At 41.2% G+C, this 19,032-nt stretch overlaps 2 protein-coding genes across 3 annotated transcripts; one reads left to right on the top strand and one right to left on the bottom strand.

The window, feature by feature from the left end:
* Nucleotides 1–1,262: 1,262 nt before the first annotated feature.
* Nucleotides 1,263–10,832, bottom strand: knl1 (kinetochore scaffold 1). The gene is made up of 24 exons (XM_084150885.1): nt 10,590–10,832; nt 10,225–10,264; nt 10,062–10,121; nt 9,893–9,975; nt 9,744–9,796; nt 9,381–9,437; nt 9,205–9,257; nt 5,250–8,942; nt 5,038–5,146; nt 4,834–4,901; nt 4,646–4,744; nt 4,410–4,525; nt 4,216–4,306; nt 3,956–4,072; nt 3,729–3,816; nt 3,465–3,530; nt 3,316–3,355; nt 3,036–3,140; nt 2,829–2,929; nt 2,595–2,660; nt 2,389–2,498; nt 2,108–2,229; nt 1,812–1,937; nt 1,263–1,701 (listed from the first exon to the last, which is right to left on the bottom strand). Exons 1-24 carry the CDS (start codon nt 10,619–10,621, stop codon nt 1,605–1,607), a joined length of 5,592 nt encoding a protein of 1,863 aa, XP_084007011.1. The 5' UTR covers nt 10,622–10,832; the 3' UTR covers nt 1,263–1,604.
* A 2,542-nt stretch (nt 10,833–13,374) lies between these two features.
* Nucleotides 13,375–18,193, top strand: LOC311108496 (uncharacterized protein). 2 transcript variants are annotated; one of them, XM_084151127.1, is made up of 8 exons: nt 13,375–13,446; nt 15,034–15,169; nt 15,260–15,289; nt 15,375–15,477; nt 15,642–15,756; nt 16,399–16,451; nt 17,312–17,386; nt 17,538–18,193. In XM_084151127.1, exons 2-8 carry the CDS (start codon nt 15,066–15,068, stop codon nt 17,667–17,669), a joined length of 612 nt encoding a protein of 203 aa, XP_084007253.1. In that variant the 5' UTR covers nt 13,375–13,446; nt 15,034–15,065; the 3' UTR covers nt 17,670–18,193. The 2 variants fall into 2 exon arrangements, with proteins under 2 accessions (XP_084007253.1, XP_084007254.1); XM_084151128.1 differs by having other exon boundaries at nt 13,379–13,446; nt 15,037–15,169; nt 17,538–17,774.
* The last annotated feature ends 839 nt before the right edge of the window (nt 18,194–19,032 follow it).

Here is a 19,032-nt window from a genome sequence, read left to right as displayed (position 1 = left end):
GTGAATTCCCTCACCCACTAGTATGCTGACTGTGATTTGGGTTCTGACCCTCCACAGGATGTCCGGTAAGACCAATGCTAATGCTTCTCTTTTCAGGGTTGTTATTTCCTTTTCCTCTTCACCAACACACATTAACCACACACACACTTTTGGTCATATAACATAAATCTTGACTGGGAGTGAATCTTGGTGGACTGTACTTGTGTTAATCCAAATGAATTGTGGTTCTATAAGGCAAAAACATGCACAACATAACAGTATCAGTAAAGTGTAATACTTATGCAATATAGATAGGCTATATAAACATGAATGAATAAGCATAATATTACACTATTATAATACAGCTATAAACAGGGCTAATAACTTAGCAGCATAAACATTAACCTAAAGATGAACCTCTTGTCGGAGAGAGAGAAACCAATTACTGAGACTGACAAGATAAATATGTATGGCACCCTCTCTCTCCCGCCTGGTGCGAGAGCCTGCCCCGCTGAGGTCTTATCTGATCTGCCCTAGCGCCACAAGGGTCACAATTACTACACATTACAAATCAGAGAAGATGAAGGGGAGGAGACAACAAGAGGCCACTTGAGACTATTGAGATGCAGCCATGTGAGCATAACAGTAATTTCACTCAGGGGGTTCGATTAATCCCATCCGGGTGTCCGTGTAGGCGTGTTTTCTATCGGCTGAAAGTTGATTGCATTCGATTTGGAACCGGGCTGCCTCCCGGCGTGAGACAGGTGCCCCGTTCAAAGCACACGCCAAAGTCGGCTCAAAAACAAAAGTGACGTAATAAAGCAACGTGTAGTAATTACTAGGATTCTGTGGTTTCTCATGCAAAAGGGTTTGCTTTTGATAAAAATGCTTTATCTGCCTTCCCAATGAAAACTAGTTAGAACATTCATTTTATGGAAAAGATATGCATGTTTCTAGACGAAGCACTATGCTGCCTTCTTGACAAAATGATTGAGCAGCGCAGATTACCGGTACTGTTCGATTTGAAAGCGTGCCTCTCTCCCTGCTTTCACCCGATTACATAACGGAACTATGCCCGGTGCCGCGCAGCGCAGCATAATCAAATCCGCCCGATGTAAAAAATCCTGTTAACTTCCCATACTATGAAATTATATGTACATATTTGTATGATGGCCAGATATGATATGTAACCCCCATTTGTTCACAAAGAGAGTACTGAAGAGCCAAGGGTACACTGGTCTAACATATATACAATTGTTATCATACAGAGGAGAAAACATGGGTAAAAGTTGTAACATTTTAATAATGATTCAGGCAATAAACAAAGACAAATGTTCATGTAGTATTCAAGCGTTTTTCAGTTATTGTAATTCTCGCCATAGTTTTGCTAGAGGCAATACATCAAAGATGGTTTGTAATGGCCAACTATTACAAAACATGACTATTGATCCCTTATGAACAACAATTATAAAAATCATCAAAACTTATGGTAGAAAACATGTCAAATTAACACAAAAGAAAATGGGATATTGAACATTATTAATAAATGGAATTGACAAACATATACATATTTTCATTCACTACATGGAATGTAGCACCACAACAGCCATTGACTGGAACTGGTCTCAGCACAGCAGACTTTCATGGATCCTCTTGACAATCTTGGTCAAGTAGTTCTTGGCTGGTGTTACTGATGATACAATGTCCTCCACCTGGTCTCTCCTGTATAGAATAAACATGAATTATTAAAGGTGCCTTGTTGCAACAATGTACAAATAAGACTAGAAACAAAACACAGGTGTGTGCGTGAGAAGACAAACATTAAGTCTTACGTTGCGTTTCCAATGTGATTTCGGAAGTTTTGCACATGAAGGAGACCGAAGGGGTAGGCGTAGGTAACAGCTACAGTCATCTCAAACTTGGCAAATGACTTGAGACTGGAGAACAGGATTCGAACTCTGAAATAGAGGACAAAAAATAAGTAGTTTTGCATTCAGAAAGCTGTTATATGTAACTATATCTATTAAATTCCCTAGAAAGGACAGTCCCATTTAAGTCAACATTCTCTGGTGGTCTGATGGGGATGTGTCCAGTCTAAGAGTTGTATTTCTATGGTGTGTGATCTTACTGTGTGTCCACACAGCTGATGTCCAGGATGTCCAGCCTCAGAGCGCCCCACTTCTTCATCAGGTGGATCTCTTCTCCCAGGAGGCGACAGCGGCTTACCACCAGACCCACATCGTGCAGCAGCTGGAGAGCGAGAAACAGACAGATATTATTTAGCCAAAACTGAACCGCTGAACATGCAATGTGATTCTAGGAGATACATTTAAAACACCAACCCTTTTTCTGGACTTCACGTCGTGTGGATCGTCCTTTAATACCCATTTAACCAAGCCTCACACTTACCTTGGGAATGTATCGACTGGTGGGGTACTTCTTGAACCAAGTGGTTTCACTGCCAATGTACTGGCATAGCAGATTGTGTACAAGCCGAGAGTAGCACTGTGACTTTTCATCTGTAAGAAAGAAAGGTGAGTTGGCAAGAGTCCTGTGTGTGGCGAGAACCAAGAAAAGATTCTACATTAAAGTGTCAGAGCTTAATTTCTCCCCACCATCCATTTGACGTTGAAATGTGATGTCCATGATGTTACGCTCAGTCTGTTCACAGACCTCTCCTCCTAAATAAGAGAGCAAAGCATTGAAAATCATTGATCTTAAAGAAAATCACTTGTCTTAATGCAACCCTTTGAAAGAAACTGCAGAGCAAAACTACTATAAACATACTAGCACCTTGGGTGCAAGGAAAGTTATACTATCAAAGAAAATATATAATCACTACATCTTACCGTTAGGTTTCTCAAACTGCACCTCCAACAGCAAGGACTCATAGAGAAAGCTGTAGATGCTCTTCCTGTCATCTTTCTGCCCAAACTTCCATTCATTCACTCTGAAACCAAAAGAGGCAAAAATTGAAATTCAAAGTTGAATGGAATGGTAGGCGTATATGCAGGGGGGGGAAAAATGTATCCCTGTCTGGAAAATGAGAAACTGACCTATCCAGCATGGCAATGTGGTTCTCAAGTTCCAGAGTTTCCTTTCGGAGTCTGTCCACTTTGTCCACAGAGTTTATCTTCTGTAGTTTCAATTCACACATTTGCCTGTGGAGAAAAACCAAATGGTTTCCATTTCTCTGCACATCCAGCGGAAGTGAGTAAAGTCATACAAATTAAAATCTCTATAGAGACCGTAGCTCTGGCGACGACAAAGAAAAACTGAAATGGACTAAATCCAATTTATTTGCACTAAATTATGAGTCAAGCAATGTAGACTTACCTTTCACCTTCAGCAATTGCTTTGTTGACAGTCTCCAACCCTGATAGAACATAATTCAACATTAACATGTCAAATAGCAAGCACACCATTGATTAATAAATAAAAAAGTGAACCAAAAAGAAACAGAAGATTGTGGCGTCATATGTTACCTTTCTGCCTTGCTTTCAAGGTCAGCTCACTGTCCTCTACCCCGGTGCCCTCCACAGCTGCAAGTTCTGTGGCAAACAGAAGACAAAAGAAGCATGACAAAACCTCTGAAAATTCTTAATCGATTCCCACCTCCAATAACCCAATTATCTTAAGAGGATGACAAGCATGCATTGTGAAAAATAATATTAGGTCCCTTGGTTCAAATTGAATTACAATAGAGAATACTAAAGGGTCTAAAGGAGATTAACAAAAATCCAATATACCAGCTTCCAAGTCATGTAGACATTCATCAAGGTCTTTCAGACATTGATCTGTCTTCTCAATATTTCCTCTCAAGTTATGTTGTGCCTCCTGTGAAGATGTAATGGGACATCAATGAAACAGTTTATTAGGCGAGTTACACACACAAATGTGGTAAGCATATGTCTTTTTCAGTCAAAGGTTACTAGCAACATAGTGAAGGGATTCTCGTTCTCATCAAGGGTCTTACCCGAGTTGTGTGCACAAGGTTGGAGTACAAAACGGCTTTCATTTCATGAGATCGGACTTTGCTTCTCTTTCTGAAGAATGTCATCCTCTCTTTCAACTTGGCACCAAAAAGAAGCAACTAGGGAAAATAAGCCACAACATCAAGATGGGTTGTCCAAATGGATCATTTCTGCATCAAACTTTGACTAGAAATAGCAAGAGGAAAATCAACAAATATCCAAAGAAAATAAAAGACAGGGAGACAGGCAGAAAGTTAAATACCTCTTCATCTGAAAAGCCCTTCACCGCCTCCCAAAGTGTTCCATTAACATTTTTCAGAAGATTGTCTTGGTCTCTCAGATGTGCTTTCAACCTGAAATCAGAAAGTACACCAAAGGGATGAACATGCTACATGAAATAAAATGCTATGTAAAGCGTGAGAATGAGTTGGCAATGACATGTATAATTAAACATACCCCTCCACCATTTCTGTGAGTATCTGGCAGTCTGTCTCATACACCCTCTGTTTGGGACGGTTGATATGCTTCTCGATTAACAAGTCCTCTGTTTTGCGATCCAGATCTGACACAATCTATAAGGAGTGGAAAATCTGTATTTAGTACCTATTATCCTTTGTAATAATTCCTCAAAAGTGATTAGTACATTTGTTTTGTGCAAAATACAATTCTAAAGACAAAGGTTCAAGATTTACTCTCGCAGGCAGAATACTCTGTCGAGGTTTATGGATGACAAAGTCGATGCTGAAGAGTTTCAGGAACTCTGCCACTGTAACGGTGCCTTCTTGGAGTTTCTGAAATTAAATGTGAAAGAGCAGTGAAAACACAGTATAGCGGAAATGTTAACAGGAAAAGTAAATGTAAAAGGGAGTTGTTGACATACCTTCCGTACATCAAATGTGTAGTCCCCGGTGTCCTCAAGCTGGGACTCGAATTGGCTTTGTCTGTAAGCTGGAAAATGGCATGAAGTTAGTATTGCCTACCTAACCTAGACTATGCACTTGAAAAGGGATTAAGACAGACAAGGGGATAACGAATGTTTGAGTGAGACAGCAGAAATGAGCAGTAAAAGCTCCTCATAACTCACTTGACGACTCAAATGTGCCCTCACATCGGAGGTTGGAGTTGCTGCTGGAGCCATCAGCTGCAGCTCCTGTACAGTTACTGTCCCACTGAACTACCTGTGTAGGTGGCATCTGTCAAGATAAAATGTGAAAACAGACAAATCTATTAAATCGTATTGATTACATTTAACAAAATCAATGTTAACTGATTAAATGAAAAGAACTGAGCATTTACCATTTCTCTGATGTTTTCTGTTGATGGCTTACTCCTCTTTACCTCGTCCATGGAGTCTTCATGGCCCTCTTCTGGCAGGGATCTCTTCTGACATTGGGTAACAGTTAGGACTGGCTCTTTAAAGACCTCATGCTCCACAACATCCTCAATCACCTTGCCTTGGAAAATATTTTCCTTGACGTCGACCCTCTGAGGAGACTTTGTGTCCACAGTTTCTGATAAGTCCTCTTCACTGCTAATGTCTGGAAGCACTTCATCATCAATGTTGTCCATCAAGATGTTGCTCCTCAGTTCATGAGTGCCACCCAAGCTATTCTTCTTCAGAAGTTTCGCAAAATCTGTCACGCTATTGGACTCAGTCTGGTTTGATTCAGAGGGTTTAGCCATTTGTGGGAGTTTGGGCAGGAAACCACCAAATGACAGTCGTGATGCAAGGCATTTACTCCTCAATTTCAAAGGAGCAGTCATTTTAGGTTTGTCATTGTGAATATGGTCCTCCAATTCAACGCTTGCTGGTTTCTCAGTCATTAATCCCATGGTTTTAGACCCGTAGTCTACAGCTGTTAAGGATTCTGTCTCTACACCGTGTTTGTCGGAGGTCCTCGCCAGGTGAGATAAAGGTGCAGTGCAGCTACCCATCACTTCAGTGGATTCATTTATCATGCGGCTCATATGATTAAGTTTCAACTGCAGATCTGCCAAACTCATTCGCCTGGTCTTAGCATTCTTGGAAAGTACGTTATCATCTTCTTTTGAGACTGAAGAGGCAATGGGAGAGCTTTCTGGTTTGTTAGGAATAAAGGAGCAGTCTTCATCTTTCAGATCAGGATCCTTTCTGTCTGCCAATCCCTTTAGGTCAAAGTGTTCTGTAAGGTTAGTGGGGATTTCTCTAGGATGACCCTCAGGTAGACACAAGGAAATTGCATTTGTGGTGGATGAAGTGCCCTTCACATCTTTCACATTGGTAGGTGCATGTTGTTCAATTTGCGTTGTGACAGCCTTGGTCATCTCCATTTCATGATCCTCAGAAAACATTTCAGTTTCGTCTCTGGCCATTTTCTTCTCCTCGAGGTTAGAGGGTACAGCTACAGGATTATTTCTACAACGTGTCGCTTCTACTACTCTTTTCACTTCCATATCACTTGCCTGATTAATTGACACCTTTGTCACATTCCCTAATGGAGCTTTTGTTTCGGGGGAAAACGTCATGTTAATAACTTTGGATTCAATTGCAACAGTCTGGCTCCTTGTCAGTTCCATTTCATCAGAGTCAGAAGATCTAGGTGCCTTTCTACTGCAGAGGCTTTCAACACCTAACTGAAACATAATCTCACCATGTGCACTCTGCTCTGAGTGAGGAACCATCTGCAGGGTCTTACTCACACTGGATAAACATTGCCTTGCTCTGAAAGGGTCACGATTCCCCATCTTAATGTTTTCAGACTCAATTACAGCGGTCTGACTTCTCGTCATATCCATATCATCTGAATCCGATGACCGATGTTGATCGGTTTTGTGACCCACTCCCACAAAATGATTGCCCTTTTCTCCAGTGAAATGTGTCTTTGAGATTGTGGACGTCCTAGCCAAGGTCTCATCCCCATGGGCAGAATGTGACACATTTGCTAATATCTGTGCAGTGAGAGCTTGAGTCATCTCCATACAATTGTCGTCTTCCCCAATAAGTGTTTTATTTGAATCCAAAAAGCTGACAAATCTTCCTCTTCCACCTTGGAGTGAAGGAGTTGCGACACCAAAACCTCTGGTGTCAATGACCCCAGTTTGGCTCCTTGTGATTTCCATGTCATCTGTACTAATTTCTGCTCTAATCAGGCTCTTCTCAAATGTTTCCTTTTGGTGTTTTGTTATGGGGAGCAATCTGCCAGTGGTCTCATCTGTCACATTCAGATCATTTCTATGATCTATAGACACAGTGAGAGATTTGGTCATGTCCATACCACAGTCATCCTCTGATATACGACTTGGTCTGTTGGAAGCTGACACGAAGGATATACTTTTCCTTGTAGTGTTTTGCATGTGATTGACAACATTGAGGCTTTTGGTGTCGATGGCAACAGTTTGACTTCTAGTTATTTCCATGTCATCAGGATCCGATATGGCTACGGAAACACTGATCGCGCTGCCTTTTACCTGATCCAGCGCCCTCTCCACACTGTTAGCATCGTCTGAGAAATTGCCACATTCCATAGATGGTGGCACATAGGATAGACCAAGGTCAAACTTGGTCTTGGATTTGCAAAGAGAAGGCTTCTCCATCACACAATATTTGGAATCAATTACAGCAGTTAGGCTTTTTGTGATTTCCATGTCATTAGGATCAGAGGATGCAGGTTCCCATTCTTTATTACGTCTCTGTCCTGAAGTCATCTCCATGTTGGTACTCCGATCAGAGTGAAGGGACATCTCTGGTGTGGGGAACAAGCGCTGTAGTGGCTCATTAATTGCTGTATGGCTGTTTGACACAATATTTCCAGTGAGGGCCTCTGTCAGATCCATACCATTACAGTCTGACAAAAACACACCTCTCTGAGAAGATGGCATGCAGGACAAACTTTTCCTTGTATTCCCTAGTAAGGGAATTTCCATTAGGCCTACACTTTTGGAATCAATGGCAACGGTTTGACATCTTGTCATCTCCATGTCATCAGAGTATGGGTAGGAGGTGCTATGAAAGGTCTGTTGATTTGACTGAAAGGAGGAGATTCTGTTTTCCGGGGGAAACATCCAGGGTGATGATTCACCTTTCTTGGTCGGAGCACACACATTCTCCCGGAGAGGAACATTGAGAGCTGCAGTTATCTCCATACCATGGTCATCACCTGAGAAGATCTGGGTTATATTGGGATCTGATGTGAAGGCCACACTTCTCCTTTCTTTTTTCAGAGAGGGATTAGGGCCAATCATCCCAATGGCTTTGGAGTCAATGGCAACAGTTTGGCTCCTGGTCAACTCCATTTCATCTGGATCAGTAGAGACAGATACCTGGCTGAAAGTGCTTCCTCTAAGCCGTTGCTCTTCAGAGCTTACAGTTTGCACACACTGAAAAACTCCTTTGCCATCTATCAAAGTTGTATGGCTTTTTGTCAGATCCATATGATCTTGTTCAGTTTGCATCGTAGACATATTCATGAACTGAGGCCCTTGCCTTTGAGGGATAATTGAGCCCACTGTACAGTCTCTCCGTGTTGTCGACAAAGCTGGAACCTGATTCTCTTTATCAACTCCTGACCTGCGCGCATTGAGCGCAGCAAGGAAACGTCTGTTGTCCGTTTTTTCTGGAGGGGATGCAGCTCTGTGGAATGCCACAGTAGTTGAGGATTTGGGAGTTATTGGATTACCCATGGAGCCACTTGACTTTGTTATACTGGCAAGGAAATTTTCAAACTCTGGATCTATACCTCTGTCTGAGGTGGAAGGGTTTTTAAAGAGGGCAGAATTCTCTGTTGAGTCCTGAAAACACCCAGTTTTACTTTTCTTCACTGAAAAAGTAAAATCCATGTTTCCACAGGTAGGTGTAGTCACATTGCTTTCATGTGGCAGAACAACTGATGATTCTGAATCATTGGCGATGAGTATTGTGTGACTGTGAGTCATATCCATAAATGCTGTGTCCTCTCCTGTGAACATCATTGTTTTCTCCCCATAATCATCCTGGTTGAACATGACATTTTCCTATTAGGAGAAACAATTACTTTAGCGTCTCATGAATGACAAAGTCCACAGCAGCATTGATTAACACAGTAAGAAGTGCACTGGTAAGGTCAATGAAAAAATTGTCAATGTACCTAGGTTTTTGGCAATAGTTAAAATACTATTCATATTATAATTGTATTGTTATGAATGTCTAAGTACCTATATAAACATTGGATGAATGTAGTTACACCAATTGAAAGACTAATTTAAAGAATAATCACATTTCTCAGTCATAGCTTACCTTATTTCTTTGTTGTGAAACATGGAGGGGAGCATTCAACAAGGTTTCCATGCCTACATTTACAAATGAAGGTGCATAACAGTTAAAGGCATCTTGGTGGTCACTGGGTGCATTATACAGCACCTACCTGAGAACGCACACAGAAAATCTACTTGATAACTAGATTTTAGGCCTACCTGTGATTGGTTGAGCCCCATCAATGGAACCCGTATGAATGATCATGTTTTCTGCCGCTGTTAAATCAAATTGCATGTCAGTTGTAAATACATTACATTAAAAAACATGGACATTATTGAAAGGTTGGATAAAATGAAAGTAAAAAACCCAATCGCACTCACTGTAACAGAGTTTCTATTGTCACATTTTCACTCTTTAGCAATAGCAAAACAAGTCACATAAAACAGTTCAGCCAATGTGAAACACAAAGACATTTGTGACAGTCGCCTCACTTAAATAAGCAGTAATGTGAAGCATCATATGCTCTACATTGAGAAGAAAATACATGCAAAATGTCTCAAGCATACAGTAGGCTTACTTACTAGTTGTGAGGTTTTGTAGAGGACTCCGGACAGGGGAGACATTCTTCACATCTCTGATAATCAAAGGTAATAACATTGTTTATAAGAGTTTGTTATTTTCGTGGTATTGTAGTTTAAATTCAAAATGTGGCACAGCAAAAATGTTTTACTTTGAAAACAGTAGAACATCATTGGAAGTGGCGAAACTGACTCTTCTGGAGATCCTCTTCTCTACTGGCTTGACAACCTCCACCTTGTGAAGACAACAATACATTTTCAGTCAAGTGACATGTCAGAGACATTCAGAAGTTCCCCAACTGCTATCTATTTAGTCTTTACCCGACTCTCCTCTAGCTCTGGGCCAGTGAATTTGATAGATGTCCGTGGAACTTTCAGGATCTGATTAGATGTAGATAAAATATTACTTCAGGAGACGTTCTGTTGAAATGGTAGACAAAACACCCGCTAACTAAATAGTTTTATGAGTAACTGCTGTACTAACCGAAGAAATACGCCGTTTGGAGGATCCAACATGATCACTGCTGCAATTTAGAAAACAAACCCAAGCAGTTAACGTACCTAGTAATATTAACGCTATACTTGAAATACACATGGAGAAACGTAACAATAATAATTAGGTGGGTGCTTACATTTGTCCTATTTCACACATGTACAAGTGTGTATTATACACGTGTGAATTGGGATATTATTTTATCTTTTGCATATCCCACTCCCCCTAAGACACCCTCGGAGAGTGGGGTCATGGCCAGCGATAATTTCAAAGCATTTCCTGGGTTAATTTCCTGGATTAATAAAATTGGAAAGTTAGTGAACTACAATGAGGCCATCAACAAACATGTCACTCACTCCATCCTTGAAGCAGCATCAGGCGGCTCCATCTTCGCCGTCAGTTATGAAACAAATACATTGACAGAAACACGTTAACTGGCTAGTTAGTAATCGTCGTTCACATTGATAAGAGCACTCGATGTGTGAAGGATAAATACAAAAATCGACTTAACTAGCCACGTTTCCTAATACACTGAATGAATGACAATTAAAATACTTAGCTAGCTAACGTTAGCAAGAATAGTTAACGTTAGATGTGTCGCAAGTCAATCGGTAATGTTAGATAATTAACTTAGCCAGCTTGTTAAGTTGAACACATTCATGTTAAAACGTAGAAAACATATTACATTGTTAATTTACCACAAACCTACTGTACCGTGTAGCTACTATAGTTGTTCACGTCCAATTTTAAGATGCCAGCTATAAAGCGTCAAAGCAGTTGTTGGTTTTGAATTTAACCGCCCTCTCTTGAACATGCGCAGTTGGATAACCTTCTTTAAACTGTCTGGGTTGTGTGGATATAAACGTTATACTGCCACCCCCTGGACGTCAATAAATCTTCCTCCTTTTACAGAAAAAGCTGTAAATAAGTATAAACGTGTAAACACGCTGGACTGGATTTTCGCCCTACTTACTCCTAAACAATTTATATCGTCAGGGCCAGGACCAGTTTTTTTATTCCATTATTCCATTGATTCTGTTCCCAGTTTATGTGTAAACGAAACACAAAGGCAACAACAAAAATGTTGATAATTTTGAAGTTGGGTATTCTGTTCATTTGTTTGATCCAAAAACGCAAGTTGGAAGGGATCAAATCTGAACAACTGACAGGCAGACCCAAGGTGGTGAGGGTAGGCAACTACACCTCTGCCATGCTAACCCTCAACACGACTGAAGAAATTTGGCACGGGCCCTCAGATCCTCAAGAAGTTCTACAGCTGCACAATCGAGAGCATCTTGACCGGCTGCATCACCGCCTGGTACGACGACGATGAGACTGTCTATAGAGAGGAGGTCAGAGACCTGGCAGTGTGGTGCCAGGACAACAACCTCTTCCTCAACGTCAATAAGACAAAGAAGCTGATCGTAGACTACAGGGAACGGAGGGCCAAGCACGCCCACATTCACATTGAGAGGGCTGTAGTGGAGCGGGTCGAGAGCTTCAAGTTCCTCGGTGTCCACCTCACTAAGAATCTATCATGGTCCAAACACAAAAACACAGTCATGAAGAGGGCACGACAATGCCTCTTCCCCCTCAGGAGGCTGAAAAGATTTGGCAGGTGCCCTCAGATCCTCAAAAAGTTATACAGCTGCACTATCAAGAGCATCTTGACTGGCTGCCTCACCACTTGGTATGGCAACTGCTCCGGCCTCAACCGGAAGGCTCTAGAGGTTGGTGCGGGCGGCCCAATACATCACTGGGGGTGAGCTCCCTGCCCTCCAGGACATCTACACCAGGCGATGTCTGAGGAAGGCACAAAATATCGTCAAGGACTCCAGTCACCCAAGCCACAGACTGTTCACTCTGTTACCTTTTGGCAAGCTGTATCAGAGCATCAGGTCTCGATCCAACAGGCTCCGAGACAGCTTATACCACCAGGCCATCAGAATGCTGAACAGCTAACTCTAGCTGTCTCCCTGCACAGACCTGCACCTTAGAGATTATTTGCACTAACTACCCACACATCCAACCCTTACACACAAATTTACACACAAACACACAAAAAACCCTAAACTCACACACTCACTCAGAACTCTCTCTCACACACAGTCAACGGTGCTGTTATATTATATACTATTTACTCTACTGCCTGACCAAGCCACTACCCACTCTATATTTGTAAATACAGTGTAAATACAGTCCATGCATACTACCTTTTCTATTACTTGTTATTTTTGACTTGACTCTTTTATTGTTAATATTGATTTTGATTAATGTACTGCATGGCTAGCACATACTCATTTTGCTGCACCTTTTATACCTGCTGTAATCTATATGAGTCGAATACAATTTGATTTGATTTTAAAGGGGGATCATTTTAATCTGAGAAGCAAGATTATTTTATGTTAAAATGCGCTCTCTTTCGGAATATTGTGGTAAGGTAAACAAATAACTAGTGTGCTGACGTAATTTCCTGTGGATGGAGGGGAACGAGGCGGTAGATGAACAGGCTAAACAAGCACTTAGTAGTGGGGATGTTGATGTTGATGTTGAAGTGTCAATGAGCAAGGCAGAGGCAAAAAGACTGATATATATAGTGATGGTGCAGAGATGGCAGGAGCAGTAGAATATAAATAATAAGAGAAGGCATTTATTTCAAGTACAGAGGAAAGTCGGGGAGGGGAGGATGGCAGGAAGGGACAGAAGAGAGGAGGCTATTTTTACAAGATTAAGGGTGGGACACAGCCCGTTGAATAAGAAATTAAACGTGATAGGAAAGCATCCATGAGGAAAGTGTGATTATTGTCAGGAAATAGAGACTGTGGAGCATGTATTGCTACAGTGTGGGCAGGATCAGAGGGAAAGAGAGAGGATGAGATTTAGTATGAGGGAGAAGCAGATACAGGAAATTAATTTAAAGAGTATATAGAGTAGAGCGTCATTAGATATAGTCTCAAATATGTTGTTATCTTTTTTAAGAGAAACGGGGTTGGCAGGTAGGATTTTAGTTTATCCCTGTCTCTGGCCCACACTCCAATACGGTAGGTGGCGGTAACGCACCATAACGTTGGATGCCAATCGCCGATAAACCCCACTGAAGAAGAAGAATAAGTAATTTCCTGTGTTGAAAGCAAGTGGTACGGAAATGACGTTCCTACAATTTTCAAATCTTCGAGCGCTTTTCAATGGTTTTATCATTGAGTAAAATATACGGTAAGGATGCGTTGTTTTATTGCCAAGTTAGCTAGCTAATTGGCTGTCAGAATAATTACCTATTAAGTATTGTTTTATTCTGTGGGTGTGGAGGTGTAAATGAGAGTTAGCTACCGAACTACTCCCTGCTGCTGCTGATGATGATAGTTAGCTAACGTTAGCTAATTTAGCGGGCAAACTCCACTCCATCGTGAAGAAAGCTAGCTTGCTAGCTAACAATTCCGGAGCTGTAGCCAAGATACTCAAAGAAATGAGTCACTAACGTTAGCGAGCTTATTTAGTTGTGTAGCAGCTAGATAACATATACCTAACGTTAGGACTATCAATATATACTTAACAAAAATAAACGCAACATGTTAAGTGTTGGTCCCATGTTTCATGAGCTGAAATAAAATATCGCAGAAATGTTCCACACCCACAAAAGCTTATTTCTCTCACCTTTTGTGCACAAATTTGTTTACATCCCTGTCACTGAGTGTTTCTCCTTTTTGCTTTCGATAATCCCCCATCCACCTGACAGGTATCGCATATCAAGAAAGCTGATTAAACAGCATGATTATTACACAGGTGCACCTTCTGTTGGGGACAATAAAAGGCCACTTTTGTCTCAAGTTTTGAGAGAGCGTGCAATTGGTAAGCTGACTGCAGGAATGTCCACCAGAACTGTTGTGAGATAATTGAATGTTCATCTCTCTACCATAAGCCATCTCACAACCACAGACCACGTGTTTGGCGTCGTGTGGGTGAGCGGTTTCCCATGGAGGCGGTGGGGTTATGGTATGGGCAGGCATAAGCTACGGAAAACAAACAATTGCATTTTATTGACAGCAATTTGAATGTACAGCGATACCGTGACGTGATGCTGAGGCCCATTGTTGTGCCATTCATCTGTCGCCATCACCTCATGTTTCAGCATGATAATGCACAGCCCCATGTCTCAAGGATCTGTACATGGCCTGCATACTCACCAGACATGTCACCCATTGAGCATGTTTGGGATGCTCTGGATCTATGTGTACAACAGCATGTTCCAGTTCCAATATCCAGCAACTTAGCACAGCCATTGAAGAGGAGTGGGACAACATTCCACAGGCCACAATCAACAGCCTGATCAACTCTATGGGAAGGAGATATGTCGCTCTGCATGAGGCAAATGGTGGTCACACCAGATACTGACTGGTTTTTAAGGTATCTGTGACCAACAGATGCATATCTGTATTCCCAGTCATGTGAAATCCATAGATTAGGGCCTAATGAATTTATTTCAATTGACTGATTTCCTTATATGAACTGTAACCCTGTAAAATCGTGTAAATTGTTGCATGTTGCGTTTTATATTTTTGTTCAGTATATTTATAAAAAATACAAATAAATTATTGTAACACAGTATCGTTATGATGGCATAGAAAATTACTAAATGCGGACAGAGTAAGTTGAAGTTATTAGTTTCCTACACCTCAGTTCCACCTCAAGCCCCCTTTCAAATAGCAGTGTTTTCTGTGTTTATCTTGTCATTCGGCAGAATTGTAACTAGCAAGAATCTGGATCGCCTTCATTTGACCTTTCTTCTATTTATATGCAATTTAGCAGGTGTGTGACCTGATGGCAGTGCTGCAGAAATGAAGAGAGCGGCCAATAAATACGAATTCAAAGAGACATCCATACCGTCAGACTTCAATTTCGTTCCAGCTATTTCTAAGCCTCACAATAAGAACGTACCAAGGTAACTTTCATTTAACAAAGGAGAGATAACTAAGGCTATCTAAGTGTATGGGCATTTTAAGACCAACTACCTTTCTCCTCTTTTTTCCAGAAATCATTTTGTAGCCAAAATGCATAAAGGGTAAGATTTCTCTTTCCCATTTTAAAAAGTTGGGAGAAATACATTTGCTAATAAAAAATGATCATAGCATTCTGTCTTTTGATAGGGCTTCCACCAGACATGGACAGCAGCAGTCAGAACTGAAGGGCCAGAATAAACTTTTAGGGGAAGCCAATGAGGAACTGCAGAAAAAAATTACAGAAACACAGGTAAGTTCGTTAAAGGGATGATTCACTCCTTTCCAAACATATGTGAGCATAACACTGCACTAGGTTCTCTCTATGGGCTGTTGAATGGAACGTCTTGAGAAGAGTTCAATGTTAGCCCTGAACAGAAGAGAGAACTAGTGCAGTCATTTCATTTCATTTTGCAGCAAAAAGTTGCCCAGCTGGAGCAACAATACAGTGACCTCCAGGGAACCAATGCAGACATCCAGAAACATCTGAAGGACTGCCATGCGCTACTAGTCGCTGGAAATATTGATCCAGGTAATCATTACATCCTGACTAGACCGGCCACGTTACGTTCGTAGCCAGGTGTTAAAATTGAACTTGGTTCTATTTGAGACGGTTGACGACATGCAAGTCCCGCCTCTACATCTACTCATTGGTTTTCACGAGCATACTAACCCACCTGGGTGATTTGAAATATTAACAAGGTGATATTAATCAAAGAAAACAAATTAAGTTTCCCTTTTTATCTTTGGATTAATTGTCGGGAGTAGAAAACAAACAATTTTGTATGGGTTCAAATTCTACAAAAAAAAGGACCATATGCATTTCAGGTAAAATAACAATCCAGTGTTTATCTCCCAGGACAAATTATCTAGCAACAGCAAGTTAGCTAAATGTCCATGAATGTTTCATGTGTGTTTTGACCTGTCCCCAAATTAATATAGCTGGTTCATAGCTGGTATTGTAATGTGTGTGTCATGAACGCGTCTGGTGGGGATAGACAAAATCAACATGCAAACGACAGCGCATGCATGGGCCGGTTTAGTCAAGGTGTTAAGACTACAGGAATTTGTTCTCAGGTGAAAGCTATGAACAACTTACAATTGTTTATTTGGATAGTTTGGTTAGCTTTATAAAGATTGTTTCTTTAACCATTTTTGGTCTCTGTTTTGGGAGAGGGAATTGGAGAAACTGCACTGCAAAATGAGGATCAACAGCGAGAGGTGGTGGTAAGGACTTTCACTCGTTTTTTCAATATTGTTTAACAGTCTTATTACTTAGGGGGCTTTAACACCAAATTAGTTTGGTGCAGTTTTTCTGCTGCGTTTACCCCCCTTAGTTCGGTTAGTTTGGACTGGTGTGAACACTATCCGCACTCTGGAGCGCACTAAACAACGCACCGTGGTTCACTCAAAAAGGGTGGTCCAATTCAATTCGTACTGTGGGGCTGTTCGCTGCAGGTGAGAACACAGTTCGGACCAAACATAGGAAAAGAACCAGTCGTGCAGTATTATTGGTTGTTTGACTGCGAGCATGATGAAATGCACGCAGCGTCATAACTTGATATCTCTGAAATGTTTTGTTAGTAGCAGCGCCTTTGAGTGCATCCAATGCAGATTAAGGGAGACGGGGGGGCTGTGCCGGGGATATAGGCTACTGAATATAGCCTATTCACATTGTAGTTAGAGCGGCTATTGCGATGTTTCCTCCAGCATGCTGTTTGAAGACCAAAATGAAAGTAATATGAAGATTGGGACACACAAGTGAGCTTCATGATAATCATAGATGGATTTAACATGAGCATTTTTGTCCAATAAACAAATTACTTGCATGGACACGTGGTTTTGTTTAGGGATTTTAGTTTGTTTGACATTTGGCATTGTGAAACCAACCGGACCAAAAAATAATAAAACATACAATGTAACAAATAATCAAACTCTGATTCGAACGATAGCTCAAAACTGTGTGTGAAAATGCCCTTAGACTCAAATGTTACTGAGGTCCTTGTTTGCAGGAATCTGGCTTTGTAATTGTATGTAGGTATTTTTTTGTTGATGTATACGTAATTTTTTTATCTCCAATGATGCAGAATGTATCCCGAGATCTGTTAAGTGAACTGCGGACATTTGGTGACATGGCAACAGAACAAAGTGCACAACTAACAGTAAGTTCATTATGTTTGATTGACATAAAAGCAGAAGTAATCCTGTGTGTATACCCGATGGGCAAGTGCCTTTGAGAGCTTAATGTCAACCCCTGGTAAGTCTGTTCTATCTAGAGCTCGTTTGAAATGGGAATTGTTTGTTAATTTCCAGGAAGTTCAAAAGACCATGAAGGATCTCACGGAGGCTCGGGAGCATCTCGTGCAGGAGAGGGAGAATTTCTCCTTGGAAGTTGAAGAAATGGAGAAGGCTGTTGAGGATGCAGAGCAGCTTTTATTGGAGTAGAAACTGTGTGCGCTTGCTTTTATTGCTTTTAATGTAAATGTAATTATAAAATGTTTTGTATATTTCACCTAACTTAAGTTAAATTGTTAATACTTGCAAACAGTTGTTTTCACTCAGTCTTATTTTATTTGTCTGGAAGACTGCAAATTTAAAAGCAGTTGGATTGACAAGTGTTATTTTTGCCTAGATACCAGGGTTTCTAAACCTGTACTGTACTGTCTTTTAAACCAGTCTGTGAAAAGTTCCAAGCTCCACCGCCGGGGGAAGTAGTTTGGTGGTTGGGGTGCTGCGATTTTTTTCGCGAGGGGTGGGAAAGTGGCGCGACAATTAATTAACCACCAGCTGCCTTAACTTCACAAGCAATAATATGTGGAGTGCGAGGGAGCAGTGCTCCTTCACTTTTTTCCAATTTGAAAATACACTAATTATGATCAATTCTAAATAAATTATTACCACAGAAATTCCATGAAAAAAGATAACGACAAACCAAATAAATATGTAGGCTACAGCAGCCTAGAGGTAGGTAAATCGTGGTTTCTTCCCTGTATTCTCTGGCGAATGATGAACTGTAGGCTACATGTGTGCACTGCAGAGACCAATTAGAGGTTTGACAACGTCAGAACGTTGAGAGAATAAATGCTGTCTGCCTTGATGTTTATAAAATTCCAGCGACCTGCTCTTGCGCAGTGGAACCCAGAACGATGTGTGACCACTTGGTTACAGCGACACCATAAACCAGTGGCCACCGTAAAGGCCAAGAGCCTGACCCTCTCTGGAAGTTGCTGTAGGATCTTTAGCCTATATTGAATATTGATTGAGACTCAGGGCCCGAACATGCTGATCACACCGCGTGCGCTTGTTGATTTTGTCCACCCACGCCAGACGCGATCAGGACACTCAGGTTGAAATATCAAAACGAACTCAGAACCAACTATATTAATTTGGGGACTGGTCGAAAACCATTAAACATGTATTGCAATTTAGCTTGCTGTTGCTAGCTAGTTTGTCCTGGGATACAAACATTGGGTTGTTATTTTACCTGAAATGCATAAGGTCCTCTACTCCGACTAATCCAGATAAAAGGGTAAACCGAGTTCGTTTCTAGTAGTCTCTCCTCCTTCAGGCTTCTTTTTCTACTTCTTTGGACTTTACATGGCGGTTGGCAACCAACTTTAAGGTTCATTACCACCGACTGGACTGGAGTCAACTCGTCTTTCAATCACCCACGTGGGTATAGGCTCTTAAAACCAATGAGGAGATGGGAGAGGCGGGACTTAAAGCGCGTAATGCGTCACAAATAGAACCAAGTTCAATTATAGCGCCTGGGCTACGCAGACGCTCGTTGATGTGCACGAGCAGTGTG

This window comes from Coregonus lavaretus (assembly GCF_964263955.1).
Source record: "Coregonus lavaretus genome assembly, chromosome: 33".
In the NCBI taxonomy this organism is placed as follows: domain Eukaryota; kingdom Metazoa; phylum Chordata; class Actinopteri; order Salmoniformes; family Salmonidae; genus Coregonus; species Coregonus lavaretus.
Note: the sequence above shows the minus strand (reverse complement) of the source record. Positions and strands in the feature narration are given on the sequence as shown.